Source organism: Pristiophorus japonicus, chromosome 1, assembly GCF_044704955.1.
Source record: "Pristiophorus japonicus isolate sPriJap1 chromosome 1, sPriJap1.hap1, whole genome shotgun sequence".
NCBI classification, from domain to species: domain Eukaryota; kingdom Metazoa; phylum Chordata; class Chondrichthyes; family Pristiophoridae; genus Pristiophorus; species Pristiophorus japonicus.
Window position 1 is genome coordinate 373956881 of NC_091977.1, and position 17035 is coordinate 373973915.

Here is a 17035-nt window from a genome sequence, read left to right on the forward strand (position 1 = left end):
TAATCCGATGAAATTCAAAGTGTATAACAGTACTGGTATTGAATTATTTTTGTTACAAGTTTGACACAGACATTATAAAGCAACAAAATTTGTAATGAAAGACTAACTACAGTCTGCAGAGCGCAGATGAGAAAACCATTAGGTTTGGTGGATTGCATGTAATTCCCCCATTTCGTTTATTTTACATTTTAAATTTACTTTCTTCTGTTTTATCTGTTTCTATTTGCAAAAAAAAACCTTCCTTATATTGTGCATTGTGGCTTTTAAAATACTTCCTTTGGAGATCAGTTTCAATCCCAGTGCTGACTTCTATTCCTTACCTCAGGTTAGTCTCTTCTGTGACTGCAAAAATGTTACATTCCTCTGTTTTGAAAACTTTGCCAACTTCATGATGATTGACGCTAGCGAGGAATTTTGAAATATATACATATACACTGAGCTGGGGGGTAGGGGGCACCACTGTGGAACATTGCAGTTTCAATCTGCTGATAAAAGGAAGAAAAATAATTGAACAAAGCTCTAAAAGAGTCTGTACATTTTCATCATTACATTAGACCTTTTTTTGCATGCATCCTGTACCTAAAGCATTCTTTAGATTGAATACAGTGACTAAAATATTTTTTACTAAATCAATTTATGTCTCCTGTACTTAATTTGCTATTGTACTCACTAGTTTCTGTGATTTTACAGTTTGATAATACTTGTGTAGACTGATTATTTTAATATTATGGGAAAGCTATGCTTTTCCAAGCTGGATTTTAATGAGTATATGGAGTGAATCATATGGGGATTTAAGATGATGCAGATGGTTGTGCCTTAGACTTAATTCTTTTACTAGCTACCCTAGTGAAATAGTTCTGTTTTACTACATTCTGTCATAGCAGAGATATTTTTTTTTCCTCTAGAAATCTGAAATGAATTGGGAAGAAAGTTCCAAAGTGGTGCAACATGAAATCCATGAGCAGGAGACAACGATGAAGGTTATGCAGGAAACAATGGTGATGGAAGAGAAGCATGTGATGAATGTGCATGCAAGCGAGGATGCTTCCGCTCTGTGTGCTAAGCTGGCAGGAGTTGAGTGGGATACTATAGCAGAGGCGAGCAAAGCTCACTCATCTGGTGATACAGGGGGTCTGAGTTGCATGGTGACCGTGGAAACCAAAGAGGACAAGAGGGAGATGGCGAGTCCCAAAGTGGATCAAGCGGTTGCTGAAATTGCAGAAGGACCTGCTTCTGCTCAAGGGTGGGAGAAGCAGCCTGAAATGACAGGCAAACCTTCAGATAAATCTGAAGAAAAACCTCAGTTTGAGGTAACTTGTTCCCTCACCTCTTACCAACTCTCATCATTAATCATCCTCACTTAATCCATTCCTTTCCCTAAATATTTCCATAGATACCTGTGGAAAGGATCTAATTTTTTTTAAATCACAGCAAAAACTCTGAAATACATGGCTTGCAAAGAAACCTGCTATAATTAATTGCTATTTAATCATGTGGTTTAAAGCACTTTTTATCCATAGCTGATACTTTTTTTATTCCTGTCACCTAGTTGTTTCTCGTTTAGAAACCTAGGGGGTAATGTTAATCCAACTTGGCCAGCAGGAACTGGACAGCGGTGCAATTTTACTTTCCATTGACTTCAGTGGAAAGTAAATTCAGACAGGGTGTAAAACGGCCAACTGACCCTTGCCCTCCGAGCAGATTAGGTTACAATGACCCCCCCCACTATCTGCATGATGTCATCTCATCACACTGGTTTTGAAACGCCACTGTATTACTGCAGCTTCTTAACAAATTGCTTCCTGCATGCTTGCAGTGCTTTTGATCTAACTTTTGATGATGTTGTGATGCTTTCTATTTTTGATATGATTTTCATAGTCTCTTTTTGCTATAGTCAAATCACATTATTATAAATGCCTGACTTGTGGAGCAGGCTCGAAGAGCTGTATGGCCTACTCCTGCTCCTAATTCTTATGTTCTAAATAATTCATTCTGCAGGATATTATTGGGGGGGGGAGGAAGGGGGAAGTGGAAACTGTCGAATTCAATGCAGAAAAGAATAAGTAAGGTTGCTGGTTTGAGAGTTCCAAAATATTTCTGCAGTTGTCTGAGAAACATATCTTTTATAGTCATTTCTCTGCTTTCTTTTGGTACAAATGACTTCTAGATAAAAATTAACAGCAGTTTAACTTTCTGTTGGGCATCAAGTGAGAGTAGGCCCCCTGCTGGTCTGTGTGTGGAATAGCAATTTATGCTGAATAATACAAGGGAGTGGAACAATGCAGAAAATTTACCTTTTTTTTAAGTTTCTTTAACATTATAGGAGTGTACTCAATTGTAAATGCATAGATCTCCTGAATTCCTAAGCATAAATGGCTGGACATGTAGGGACATGATAAAACAGCATAGACCCACAAAAATGAGGGTCAATAATCCGTCACTGGTTTAAGGCATCTTTTTCTAGAAAACAAACACGGAGAGCCTTGTGTTTACACTCTGGGTCTCTATATTACATATGGACTTCAGCACCCAACATTAAATGTAAAAGACACCGTAGAAATATTGGGGATTGTAACTCGTCAATTGCTCTTCCCAAAGAGTAAGTAAAACCACTCTGTGTAAAAGCATCTTAAAACTGATGAGGCATGCATAATACTGTGGAAACCATCAGGTTCTGAATGGTGAGAATGGAAAATGTCATGACAATTTCTGAATAGAAAAGCAAATTATAATTTAAATGGAGAAAAATTTCAAAGTGCTGCAGTACAGAGAGACCTGGGGATCCTTGTGCATGAACACAAAAAGTTAGTATACAGATACAGCATGTAATCAGGAAGGCAAATGGAACGTTGGCCTTTATTGCAAGGGGGATAGAGTATAAAAGCAGTGAGGTCCTGCTACAACTGTACAGGGTATTGGTGAGACCACACCTCGAGTACTGCGTACAGTTTTGGTCTCTATTTAAGGAAGGATATACTTGCATTAGAGGCTGTTCAGGGAAGGTTCACTTATGATGAGGGGGTTGACTTATGAAGATAGGTTGAGTAGTTTGGGCCTATACACTTTGAAGTTCAGAAGAATGAGAGGTGATCTTATCGAAACATATAAGATAATGAGAGGACTCGACTAGGTGGATGCAGAGAGGATATTTCCACTAGTAGGGGAAACTAAAATGAGGGGACATAGTCTCAGAATAAGAGGCCGCCCATTTAAAACTGAGATGAGGAGGAATTTCTTCTCTGAGGGTTGTAAATCTATGGAATTCTCTGCCTCAGAGAGCTGTGGAGGCTGGGTCATTGAATATATTTAAGGCGGAGATAGACAGATTTTTAAGCGATGAGGGAATAAAGGGTTATGGGGAGCGGGCAGGGAAGTGGAGCTGAGTCCATGATCAGATCAGCCATGATCTTGTTAAATGGCGGAGCAGGCTCGAGGGGCAAAATGGCCTACTCCTGCTCCTATTTCTTATGTTCTTCTGTTCTTATTTGCTCATACTTGTTTTGAGTATTTTGTTTGCTTGTCCTTTTGCACTTAGCCACCTGTTGTGAAAACAGAAACTGTCAGCTTTGACAGTGTGTGTCAGGAGGATGGGAAAGAAATCTGCACCAAGGATGTACCAGTAGTTCACACAGAGACTAAAACAATCACCTATGAATCGGCAAAGGTAACATGTTTGTTGAGTGAAGCCTTGTGCAGTTCTTCATACAGTTTATAAGAAATAATCAAACCTAAAAATAATGGTCCTAGTATTATTTGTTTAGGTATCGTATTAAGCTTTTCCGTGCTTAATTTATGTAACCGCCATTATTTCTGTTTATGTAATGACCGTTCAGTGCTCATGCAATTGAAGTTTGAATAGACACAAGCGATTTAAAGGAAATTTTAGTAACTACTAGTAAATTGCCTATGGTCAATGATGAACAATTTTTTATGTGTATGAATAATAGCACCTGGATGGTTCAGGACACAATAGGAGCAACAAGAATTTTTTTTTTGCGATACTGGTATCGGATGGGTCCAGGACACTTTTTGACCAGGAACTATACTTGAGGGCTGGATGGTCACATGTAGAATATGGTTTGAGTGGGTCTGGGAGGTAATGTGAGCAAGCAATGTCAGCGAGGCTACGATGTGGTCAGCACATGGGCTGCTGCCACAATAAATCTGTCACTGAAGACAGGAAATGCAGGTGTGGAACTGTGACTGCATATGAGCCGACAAATGGAGTGTGGAGCCGCTAGAAATCTGTGCAGGAGTGAAAGTACCAGTGTGGGCTATATAGCTCATAGAAGAAGCCTGAAGAAACATGGACATTAGCAGAGCCAGGCTAAAGCAGCCAGTTAGCGATAACATTTACAAAAGCGTTTGAACAAATGAAAAATATCCATATTAATATTGTAAATGTGCGGAGCTTACTTGTGGTTGTGGAAGGCTGCAGCAGAGAGTAGTAGTTTTTGGTATTGAAAGGTAAATGGCTGAGAGACACATTGATGAGCTTACATTGTGTCACCTAGTGAAAGGAGGGCTATATATGACAGACCATTGTCGACCTGGGCAAAGAAGGAATGTCTATTAATGTTGTCTTTGAATGATGACATAAAAAGATACAGAAAAATTGCTGTAATAAATAAAGGTATATGTGGATAGATATACTTATAGTTCAGCTGATTGCAAAGTTTAGTTCAGACAGCACACTTTTGCTAATCTAACTTTCGGGACATCATCTATATTAGAATCAGGTGGATATTACTCCTAAGCAATTCATGACAATTGCACACTTTTAACAGAGTTCTTTATTTCTGTTAATTACTATATGCTTGTTTATGTTCTTTTCATAGAATCATAGAAATTTACAGCACAGAAGGAGGCCATTTCGGCCCATTGTTCCGCGCCAGCCGACCAAGAGCTATCCAGCCTAATCCCACTTTCCAGCTCTTGGTCCGTAGCCCTGTAGGTTTCGGCACTTTAAGTGCACATCCAAGTATTTTTAAAATGTGGTGATGGTTTCTGCCTCTACCATCCTTTCAGGCAGTGAGTTCCAGACCCCCATCATCCTGTGGGTGAAGACATTTCCCCTCGTATCTCCTCTAAACCTCCACCCAATTACTTGAAATCTATGCCCCCTGGTTGTTGACCCCTCTGCCAAGGGAAACAGGTCCTTCCTATCCACTTTATCCAGGCCCCTCATAATTTTATACACTTTAATCAGGTCTCCCCTTAGCCTCCTCTTCCAGCATCTCCAATCATTCCTCATAGCCAAAATTATCCAATCCAGGCAACATTCTTGTAAATCTCCTCTGCACCCTTTTCAGTGCAATCACATCTTTCCTCTAATGTGGTGACCAGAACTGCACGCAGTACTCCAGCTGCGGCCTAAACAGTGTTTTATACAATTCAAGCATAACCCCCTTGCTCTTTTATTCCATTCCTTGACTAATAAAGGCAAGTATTCCTTTGCCGCCTTAATCACCTTATCTACCTTCAGGGATCTGTGGATATGCACTCCAAGGTCCCTTTGTTCCTCTACACAATTTAGTGTCGTAACATTTAATCTATATTCACTTGCCTTGTTAGACCTCCCCAGCATTACCTAACACTTAACCGGATTGAATTCCATTTGCCACTGTTCTGCCCACCTGACCAGTACATTGATATCTTTCTTCTCCATTATCAACCACACGGCCTATTTTAGTATACTCTGCAAACTTCTTAATCATACCCCCAACATTTATGTCCAAGTCATTGATATATACCACAAAAAGCAGGGGACCCAGCACTGAGCTCTATGGAACCCCACTGGATACAACCTTCCAGTCACAAAAACACCCATCAACCATTACCCTTTGCTTCCTGCCTCTGAGCCAATATTGGATCCAACTTGCCACTTTGTCCTGGATCCCATGGGCTATTACTTTCGTGACCAGTCTGTAATGTGGGACCTTATCAAAAGCTTTGCTAAAATCCATAGACACTACATTATATGCACTGCCCTCATCGACCCTCCTAGTTACTTCCACGAAAAATTCAATTAAGTCAGTCAGATATGACTTTTTCTTAACAAATTCATGCTGACTGTCCTTGATTAATGCATGTCTTTCCAAATGAAGATTTATCCTGGCCCTCAGGACTTTTTTCAATAATTTTTCCACCACTGAGGTTAGGCTGACTGGTCTGTAATTACTCAGTCTATCCCTTTCTCCCTTTTTAAACAAAGGTACAATGTTTGCAGTCCTCCAGTCCTCTGGCACCACACCTGTAGCCAGAGAGGATTAGAAAATGATGGTCAGAGCCTCTGCTATTCCCTCTTTTGCTTCCCTTAACAGCCTGGGATATATTTCATCTGGGCCTGGGAATGTATCCACTTTCAAAGCTGCTAAGCCCCTTAGTACTGCCTCGCTCACTATATTTATCTCGTCTAATATTTCACACTCCTCGTCCCTCGTTGCAAAGTCTGCATCACCCCTCTCTTTTATGAAAACAGATGTAAAGTATTCATTAAGAATCATACCCACGTCTTCTGCCTCCACACACAGATTTCCTTTATGGTCTCTAATCGGCCCCACTCTTTCTCTAGTTATCCTCTTGCTCTTAATGTATTTATAAAACATCTTTGGGTTTTCCCTGATTTTACTTGCCAACATTCTTTCCTGCTCTCTCTTTTTGCTTTCCTGATCTTTTTTAATTGCACCCCTGCACTTTTTATACTCCTCTAGAGTTTTTGCAGTATTGAGTTCTCGGTATCTGTCATAAGCGTCCCTTTTTTTTCTTATCTTGCCCTGTATGTCCCTTGACATCCAGGGGACTCTAGATTTGTTAGCCCCACCCTTTTTTTTTAAGGGAACATACTTGCCCTGTAACCTCAAGATCTCCTCCTTAAATGCCTCCCACTGCTCTGACACTGATTTACCGTCAAGTAGTCGTTTCCAGTCTACTTTGGCTAAATCCCATCTCGACTCAGTAAAATTGGCTTTACCCCAATTGAGAACATTTATTCCTGGTCCACCTTTGTCCTTTTCCATAACTACCATAAATTTTACTGGATTATGATCACTAGCACCAAAATTGTCTCCCACTGATACCCCTTCCACCTGCCCCTCTTCATTATCCAAAACCAAGTTCAGAACCGTCCTTGTCCTTGTTGGGCTTGTTACAACTACTTTAGTTGCACCTGTAAATCAAATGTAAATCAATTGCCCCCTTATTAAAGGGGCACCAAAACCAACAAATGAACAAATTAAACTTTAGACATTAAACAGATCAAATTAAAATTTGGTTGCCGGGGGTGAAGATGCACTCCAGTCCCTCTGCTGCCCATCTCTCACGGAAGGCCACGAGTGTGTACCGGTGGACACCTCATGCTCCATCTCCAGGATATACCTGCGGAACAGAGGCAGGCAGTCGGGCTGAACGACCCCCTCAACCGCCTGCTGCATGAACCAGTTGATGGCCCCCATGGCCATGCCCAGGAGCAGTCCTATGAGGAGGCCTTCCGACCTGCCCGCTCCCCTCTGCACAGGATGCCCAAAGATCAGGAGCGTGGGACTGACGTGCAACCAGAACTTGAGGAACAGCCCCTTCAAATATTGGAAGAGGGGCTGCAACCTTGCACATGGAACATATATGTGGAACAAGGACTCCTCCAGACCGCAAAAATTGGAGGCGGCCTGGGAGTCCGTGAACTGACTTAAAAACCGATTGCATGCAACTGCTCCGTGCATCACCCTCCAGGCCAAGTCCCCAATAAATAAAGGGAGGAGTCCGCGTAGAGAGCACTCCATTGGGGACCCCCGCCTCCAAAGGATGGCAAGATGCTGCACCATGGCGTGTCCGGACGGCAGACGAGGATGGCAAAGTGGAGAGTGTGCAAAAGCAGCCCGTACAGGAATCCCCTCCGCGCAGAACTGAGAGGCATGGAGGGGATTTCGGGCGTGTTACATACTGGCTAAGGAAGTTCTCCTTAATGCATTCTAGGAATTCTGCACTCTCTGTACCATTTGCACTACTTTTTCCCCAGTTAATATCAGTGTAGTTGAAATCCCCCACTATTACAGCTCTATAGTTTTTGCACTTTGCAGCAATTTGCCCACATATTTGTTCTGTCTCCGTCTGACTGCTTGGGGGTCTATAGTATATTCCCAGCAGTGTGACCACCCCTTTTTTATTCTTCAATTCAACCCATACAGCCTCGTTTGATGACCCCTCTAACAGATCATCCCTTCTCACAGCTGTAATCGTTTCTTTAATTAATACTGCGACCCCCCCCCCCCACCTTTCCTCTTTTACTCCCCTCTCTATCCCATCTGAAAACCCTCTAACCAGGAATGTTGAGCTGCCAGACCTGCCCTACTTTCAGCTATGTCTCAGTAATAGCTATAATATCCAACTCATCTGCCTTGTTCTCTATACTCCTTGCATTGAAGTATATACCATTTAGAATTGCCAAACTGCCCTGTTGTCTATTTTCCAGCCCTTGTTTCCTCTGTCTTCCAAATTCACTTTCTATTTTTCTGCTCCCCAATACTAGCTTTGCTTACCTCCCCACTGAATCTACTCTCCGGTTCCCATCCACCTGCCAAGCCTAGTTTAAACTCTCCCCAACAACACTAGCAAACGTCCCACGAGGATACTGGTCCCGGCTCTGTTCAGGTGCAGCCTGTCTGACTTGTACAAGTCCCACCTCCCCCAGAAATGGTCACAATGCCTCAGAAATCTAAAGCCCTTTCGCCTGCACCAACTCTCCAGCCACACATTTATCTTTTCTATTCTCCTGTTTCTGTACTCACTAGCACATGGCACCGGCAGTAATCCGGTGATGACTACCTTTTGAGGTCCTGCTTTTTAATCTCTCTCTGAGCTCCCTAAACTCTGCCTGCAGGACCTCATCTCTCTTTCTACCTTTGTCATTGGTACCGATATGGACCATGACCTCTAGCAGTTCACCTCTACCTCCCCATAATATTTTGCAGCCGCTCAGTGACATCCTTGACCCTGGCACCAGAGAGGCAACATACCATCCTGGAGTCACTTCTGCGGCCGCAGATACGCCTATCTGCTCCCCTGACTATTGAATCCCCAACCACTGTTGCTCTTTCCCCCCCCCACCCCTTCCTTCCCCCCTGTGCAGCTGAACCACCCATGGTGTCGTGGACTTGGCTCTGGCTGCACTCCCCAGAGGCATCATCGCCCTCACCAGTACTCAGAACAGAATACTGGTTGAAGAGCGAGATGAACTCGGGGAACTCCTGTACTTCTCTTCTTGTCTGGTGGTCACCCACTTCCTCTCTGCATGCACACTCTTCAGCTGCGGGGTGACCACTTCTAGAAACGTGCTACCCACGAAATTGTCAGTCTTGCGGATGCCTCGCAGTGACTCCAGCCACCGCTCAAGCTCTGAAACCCGGAGCTCGAGTTACTGCAAGACCTTCTTCCAGCAGCTGAAGAAGCTTTATTTTCCTTGCTACAACTTCTGTTAATTTTTTGGTAAATTTCACCAGTGTTCTAATCAATGTTTTTCAGATGGACTCGAGTGCTGACAGTGACCCTGGAGTTCTAATGAGTGCTCAAACGATCACCTCAGAAACTTCAAGTACTACAACCACGACACACATCACTAAGGTAATTCAGTTTTCATTACGGACATGGAACAGTCACTTTGGAATAGATTTTGAACTTACTACCTGGATGTAAAACTGAAGTTGCAGATGGACCACACAATGTTTAAAAACTGCCCAGTTTTCATTCCCATTGATTGGTTGTTGACAGTTTGTTGCATTTTTTAAAAAACCTTTACATATTTGCTTGTTTTTGCACACCACTGCACTTCAGGCAGTTTAAAACTCATTTAAAGTACCATAAAATGTTATAAGTATTGTCTCTGAATTCCTCTTTTCTTCAGGGAGCTTAAAGATTAAATTGCAGTGATCAAAGGGAGATCTACCTGCACCTGAGGCTACTTCATAGATCTGCCATTACTCACATATATGGTCCACAGATCGACTTTAGTACATCAGAGCAAATGTGCTTCAGACACCTACGCTTCAATAGGAAGAACCTTCTGCAAGTCAGGAGTGTAGCATCTTGTACAACTAGAACTGTAGTGCTGAGATGCTGGAATTTGAAGGAACACAGATGTCCGTAATCTGCACATTAATTTCTGTAGCAGTGTGTGACAAACAGCATGCATCTTAGGTAGTGTTATCATGGCTTGAGATGTGATGCCGTTGGAAGATGAGTGTATCACAAAGCTTTCAGTTGTATGTTGCATCCAGAAGGTGAGAGAGGATTTCCATGAAATGCAGTGAAAGAGCAGTAAATTTGTTTGGGAGCTTAGCATAGGAGAGAAACAGGTTTATAGGCAACACTTTCTGCTAAGCAACATTGGGCTATCTACCCAATACATGGTACTGTCAGTTAATCATAACTTACCAGATTCTGTTTGTGGCCAGGAATTCTACATGTTAACCATCTTCCGCAAATAAATATTTTCTAATCTCTCCTTAGTTCTTTTTGTGAGTATCTTACAATTGTGTCATCTCATTGACCAGTGGAATCAATCTATTTATCCTATTGTAATCCTTCATAATCTAGACATCCTTGAGTAGATTATCCCTTTAACTTTCAAAGTTCCAATGGTAAAAGTCCTAACTTCCAAAGTCGTTCATCATAACCTGTGAACCTGCACTGCATTTTTTTCCATTTTATATCTTTCCTATAATGAGGTGTCCCAAAACTACAATATACTCAAACTGCAGTTTAACTAAGAACTTGTACAAGTTCAACATTGCCTCCTGTTAGATAACTTCTTGTGTTCGGTGGTGTCAATTGCTCCCATAATTGATATGAACTTCTTACTTTATGGGTGGTCAGGCCAATTACAGGAGCAACTGAAACCACTGAACCCGAGAAAATATCTACACTGCTCTACATGTACAAATACAGAACTGGGACCCAAGAGTGTAACATTAAAGCACCCTTGAGATCTGGACCGGGTCGCTGTGTGTTACATAGAAACATAGAAAATAGGTGCAGGAGCAGGCCATTCGGCCTTTCGAGCCAGCACCACCATTCAATATGATCATGGCTGATCATGCAACTTCAGTACCCCACTCCTGCCTTCTCCCCATACCCCCGATCCCTTTAGCCGTAACGGCCACATCTAACACCCTTTTGAATATATCCAACGAACTGGACTCAACAACTTTCTGTGGTAGAGAATTCCATAGGTTCACAATTCTTTGCGTGAAAAAGTTTCTCCTCATCTCGGTCCTAGATGGCTTGCCCCTTATCCTTAGACTGTGACCCCTGGTTGTGAACTTCCCCAACATCGGGAACACTCTTCCTGCATCTAACCTGTCCAATCCCCTCAGAATTTTATATGCTTCTATGAGATCCCCTCTCATTCTTCTAAATTCCAGTGACTATAAGTCGAGTCGACCCAGTCTTTCTTCATATGTCAGTCCTGCCATCCCGGGAATCAGTCTGGTGAACTTTCGACGCACTCCCTCAATAGCAAGAATGTCCTTCCTCAGATTAGGAGACCAAAACTGAACACAATATTTCAGGTGAGGCCTCACCAAGGCCCTGTGCAATTGCAGTAAGACCTCTCTGCTCCTATACTCAAATCCCCTAGCTATGAAGGCCAACATGCCATTTTCCGCCTTCACCGCCTGCTGTAGCTGCATGCCAACTTTCAATGACTGATGAACCATGACACCCAGGTCTCGTTGCACCTCCCCTTTTGCTAATCTGCCGCCATTCAGATAATAATCTGCCTTCGTGTTTTTGCCCCCAAAGTGGATAACTTCACATTTATCCACATTTATCTGCCATGCATTTGCCCATTCACCTAACCTGTCCAAGTCACCCTGTAGCCTCTGAGCATCCTCCTCACAGCTCACACTGCCACCCAGTTTAGTGTCATCTGCAAACTTGGAGATATTACACTCAATTCCTTCATCCAAATCATTGATGTATATTGTAAATAGCTGTGGTCCCAGCACTGAGCCCTGCGGCACTCCACTAGTCACTGCCTCCCATTCTGAAAAGGACCCGTTTATCCTGACTCTCTACTTCTTGTCTGCCAACCAGTTCTCTAACCATGCCAGTAAATTACCTCCAATACCATGTGCTTTGATTTTGCACACCAATCTCTTATGTGGGACCTTGTCAAAGGCCTATTGAAAGTCCAAATACACCACATTCACTGGTTCTCCCTTGTGCACTCTACTAGTTACATCCTCAAAGAATTCCAGAAAATTTGTCAAGCATGATTTCCCTTTCATAAATCCATGCTGACTTGGACCGATCCTGTCACTGCTTTCCAAATGCGCTGCTATTTCATCCTTAATAATTGGTTCCAACATTTTCCAACATGATGTCAGGCTAACCGGTCTGTAATTACCACTCCTTTTTTTTAAAAGTGGTGTTACATTAGCTACCCTCCAGACCATAGTAACTGATCCAGTCGATAGACTGTTGGAAAATGATCACCAATGCATCCACTATTTCTAGGGCCACTTCCTTAAGTACTCTGGGATGCAGACAATCAGGCCCCGGGGATTTATCGGCCTTCAATCCCATCAATTTCCCCAACACAATTTCCTGCCTAATTAAGATATCCTTCAATTCCTCGTTCTCACGAGACCCTCAGTCCCCTAGTGCATCCGGAAGGTTATTTGTGTCTTTCTTCGTGAAGACAGAACCAAAGTATTTGTTCAATTGATCAATTTTTCAATTGGTCTGCCATTTCTTTGTTCCCCATTATAAATTCACCCGAGTTTGTCTTCACGACTCTTTTTCTCTTCACATATCTATAGAAGCTTTTGCAATCAGTTTTTATGTTCCCGGCAAGCTTCCTCTCGCACTCTATTTTGCCCCTCCTAATTAAACCCTTTATCCTCCTCTGCTGAATTCTAAATTTCTCCCAGTCCACTGGTTTGCTGCTTTTTCTGGCCAATTTATATGCCTCTTCCTTGGACCTAACACTATCCTTAATTTCCCTTGTTAGCCCCGGTTGAGCCACCTTCCCTGTTTTATTTTTACTCCAGATAGGGATGTACAATTGTTGAAGTTCATCCATGTGATCGATAAACGTTTGCCATTGCCTGTCCACCACCAACTCTTTAACTATCACTCGCCAGTCTATTCTAGCCAATTCACGCCTCATGCCATCGAAGTTAGCTTTCTTTAAGTTCAGGACCCTAGTTTCTGATTTAACTGTGTCACTCTCCATCTTAATAAAGAATTCTACCATATTATGGTCACTCTTCCCCAAGGGACCTCGCACAACAAGATTGCTAATTAGTCCCTTCTCATTACACATCACCCAGTCTAGGATGGCCAGCTCTCTAGTTGGTTCCTCGACATATTGGTCAAGAAAACCATCCCTAATACACTCCAGGAAATCCTCCTCCACTGCATTGCTACCAGTTAGGTTAGCCCAATCAATACGTAGATTAAAGTCGCCCATGATAACTGCTGTACCTTTATTGAACACATTCCTTATTTCTTGTTTGATGCTGTCCCCAACCTCACTACTACTGTTTGGTGGCCTGTACACAACTCCCACCAGCGTTTTCTGCCCTTTGGTATTCCGTAGCTCCACCCATACCGATTCCACATCATCCAAACCAATGTCCTTCCTTATTATTGCATTAATTTCCTCTTTAACCAGCAACGCCACCCCGCCTCCTTTTCCTTTCTATCTATCCTTCCTAAATGTTGAATACCCCTGGATGTTGAGTTCCCAGCCCTGGTCACCCTGGAGCCATGTCTCCGTGATGCCAACTACATCATATCCGTTAACTGCTATCTGCGCAGTTAATTCGTCCACCTTATTTCGAATACTCCTCGCATTGAGGCACAGAGCCTTCAGGCTTGTATTTTTAACACACTTTGCCCCTTTAGAATTTTGCTGCAATGTGGCCCATTTTGTTTTTTGTCTTGGGTTTCTCTGCCCTCCACTTTTACTATTCTCCTTTCTAGCTTTTGCCTCTGTCTCCCTTTTATTTCCCTCTGCCTCCCTGCATAGGTTCCCATCCCCCTGCCAAATTAGTTTAACTCCTCCCCAACAGCACTAGCAAACACTCCCCCTCGGACATTGGTTTCGGTCCTGCCCAGGTGCAGACCGTCCGTTTTGTACTGGTCCCACCTCCCCCAGAACCGGTTCCAATGTCCCAGGAATTTGAATCCCTCCCTTCTGCACCACTCCTCAAGCCACGTATTCATCTGAGCTATCCTGCGATTCCTACTCTGACTAGCACGTGGCACTGGTAGCAATCCTGAGATTACTACTTTTGAGGTCCTACTTTTTAATTTAGCTCCTAGCTCCCTAAATTTGTCTCGTAGGACCTCATCCCGTTTTTTACCTATATCGTTGGTACCTATATGCACCACGACAACTGGCTGTCCACCCTCCCTTTTCAGAATGTCCTGCACTCGCTCCGAGACATTCTTGACCTTTGGTCCAGGGAGGCAACATACCATCCTGGAGTCTTGGTTGCGGCCGCAGAAACGCCTATCTATTCCCCTTACAATTGAATACCCTATCACTATCACTCTCCCACTCTTTTTCCTGCCCTCCTGTGCAGCTGAGCCAACCAAGGTGCCATGAACTGGGCTGCTGCTGCCTTCCCCTGATGAGTCATCCCCCTTAACAGTACCCAAAGCAGTGTATCTGTTTTGCAGGGGGATGACCGCAGGAGGACCCTTGCACTACCTTCCTTGCACTGCTCTTCCTGTTGGTCCCTATCTGGCTGTGTACCCTTTACCTCTGGTGCGACCAACTCACTAAACATGCTATTCACGTCATTCTCAGCATCGTGGATGCTCCAGAGTTCATCCACCCGCAACTCCAGTGCCGCAATGCGGTCTGTCAGGATCTGCAGGCGGATGCACTTTCCGCACACGTAGTCGTCAGGGAAGTGCATCCGCCTGCAGATCCTGAGTTCCCTGAGTCAGCCGCCGCCCGTTTGGGCGAGAGGCAGGGGGCAGAAGGTGCTGGCGGTGGGGCAGGCCGGTGCGGGGAAGCCGCTGAGGGTGAGGCGGCGCTGGGCTGTCGTAGTCGCCGGTCGGCACGTTGGCATAGCGGGAGGCGGGGGGCTCGGCGGCACCAGCACCGACACCGGGCGCAGAGTTGCCCCCGCTCCCGGCCCGCAGGATCTGCACATACGAGGCCGGGAAGAGGACCCTCTGGCCATGGCTGTTGGCCCCCTCCAGCCAGCCCTCGATGTCGTGCTCACTGTTCACAGTCAGCACCTCGTCCTCCCGCACCGAGACCACACCCATATTCTCGGTCTGGAAATCGTAGAGCCCGAGTCTGGAGCGCCTTTGTCCTGCCGTCTGCACCCGGTTCAGCTCTGCTCCTGGACCCCGCGGTAACCCTCCACCCCGTAAACCCTCCCTCACACTAGTCCCGGCTCCTCACACCGGCTGCCCCCAGACCCCGATCTCCCTCTTCGGCCCCCCGGACCCCCTCACTCGAGGGGCGGCTGCGCGGGGTCTTTCTTGGCCGGCTGCACATTTCCCTGTCGTTCTGTGATTTTTTAAATCTATGTTTGCATTGGGGCTCACTTCCTCTCGTTACGCCACTGCCTCCGTGGTGGCCCAGTGGGCGCCACTAAAGTGGCTGCAGAGCTCGCAGCAGCCCTCCCCTTTAACTGAAGGGGAGGGACAAAGCTATGCATCAGCACGACGCTGCTGACACCGACCGCCTTCTGCTCCACTCCCGACCTACTTCCACGCCGCAGCCACCCGAAACACAGCCCCATAGAAATCACACAGGAAAAGAGCGCACAATTCCTCTATTCTCCGCCCCCTGGATTGGGGCGGAGAATAATCATTTAATTCGAATTGGGGCGGAGGGCAATTTCTTATGTTTGTGTAATGGTAAAAGAAATGTCTCACTATCTCACTTTTTGTGTTGTCTTACTGAAACCGAAAAGTGTCTCTCCTTTTGCTGCCTGACTGCTCATACAGCTCTGTTCCAAATACCAGACTGCCTTCATTGGTGTCTGTGTTCTGCTTTATTTAAAAGCCTGTATTCTGCGTCAGCCATGAAACCCATCTCCCCTCCCACAGAGTCCACTAGCCTAACTGAGCAATAGTCATTGCTTGGTTAAAATGTATAGGATTGTTGCAGCAGCAATGAGTGTGAACAGTTGCTGGAATGTCAAACTATCCCTCATTATCTTCAGGGAGTTCATTTTAGATGCCGGTCTGAGTCTGTGCACACGCCTACGAGTCACGGTGTCCTGTGAATTTAACCCCTTTTAAAAACAATTTTGAAATTTAAATGGTTTAAAAAAAAAAATCCAGAAATATGATGCTTCACTTTTGTATTCTGCGCCTCTGGATACAAAACCAAGGATCCCACTCACTTCTTTTAAAGGCTTTATCTAATCATGTTGCCATCTTTAATGAGCAGTGTATCTGCACACCTTAAAATGTGCCATCATCTTTTGCATCTGTTTTCAAGTCCTGTAGGTAGTGTACACAGCATTGGTGATCATCTGTTGCCAGGAGTGATCCACTACAATCCTCTGGGAAGGCAGCCCTGAAGTGCTAAATAGGAAAATCCTCCTTACACCAATCTCGTGGCACATCCTTCTCAAACTATCAAACAAACTCTACCAGAGACTCCATTTTGTGCAGTTCTATTCGGTTTGTTTTCATTATATTTTTCACCACACACGCACCCAGCGCACACACAGACACAACCTTGGAAGTGGTCACTATATATATAAAATTCATTTTGCTGCTTTTATAGACCAATGGTGGAATTGTTGTGGGTCGTTTTTGGCCACGGCAGACGACAGGCAGGTGGTATGATTGTACTTACCCGCCTGATGTCATCAGCATAAGACCTGAGTGATTTTGATGGCTGTGCCTGATTGCCATAACCCAGTGAGCTGCTCATGTTGTTCAGGAATGTAGAAGCGGCTCGCTAGTCGGGGAAGTGGGAATTCTGGTGGCTCCACTTGGTTCCACAAAAATAAAAGTAAAAAAAAACATCTCTTCCTGAGGGCTGCAGCAGTCC

The 17035-nt window shown here is 44.3% G+C and overlaps 1 protein-coding gene across 2 annotated transcripts in view; it reads left to right on the forward strand.

The window, feature by feature from the left end:
• Positions 1–17035, forward strand: part of LOC139273864 (band 4.1-like protein 3) — a 217677-nt gene that overhangs the window by 192539 nt on the left and 8103 nt on the right. For both annotated transcript variants that reach the window (XM_070890951.1, XM_070890943.1), the window contains 3 exons: positions 906–1310; positions 3536–3664; positions 9517–9615. In XM_070890951.1, the coding sequence (XP_070747052.1) occupies positions 906–1310; positions 3536–3664; positions 9517–9615 (633 nt within the window). The remainder of the gene's footprint in view (positions 1–905; positions 1311–3535; positions 3665–9516; positions 9616–17035) is intronic.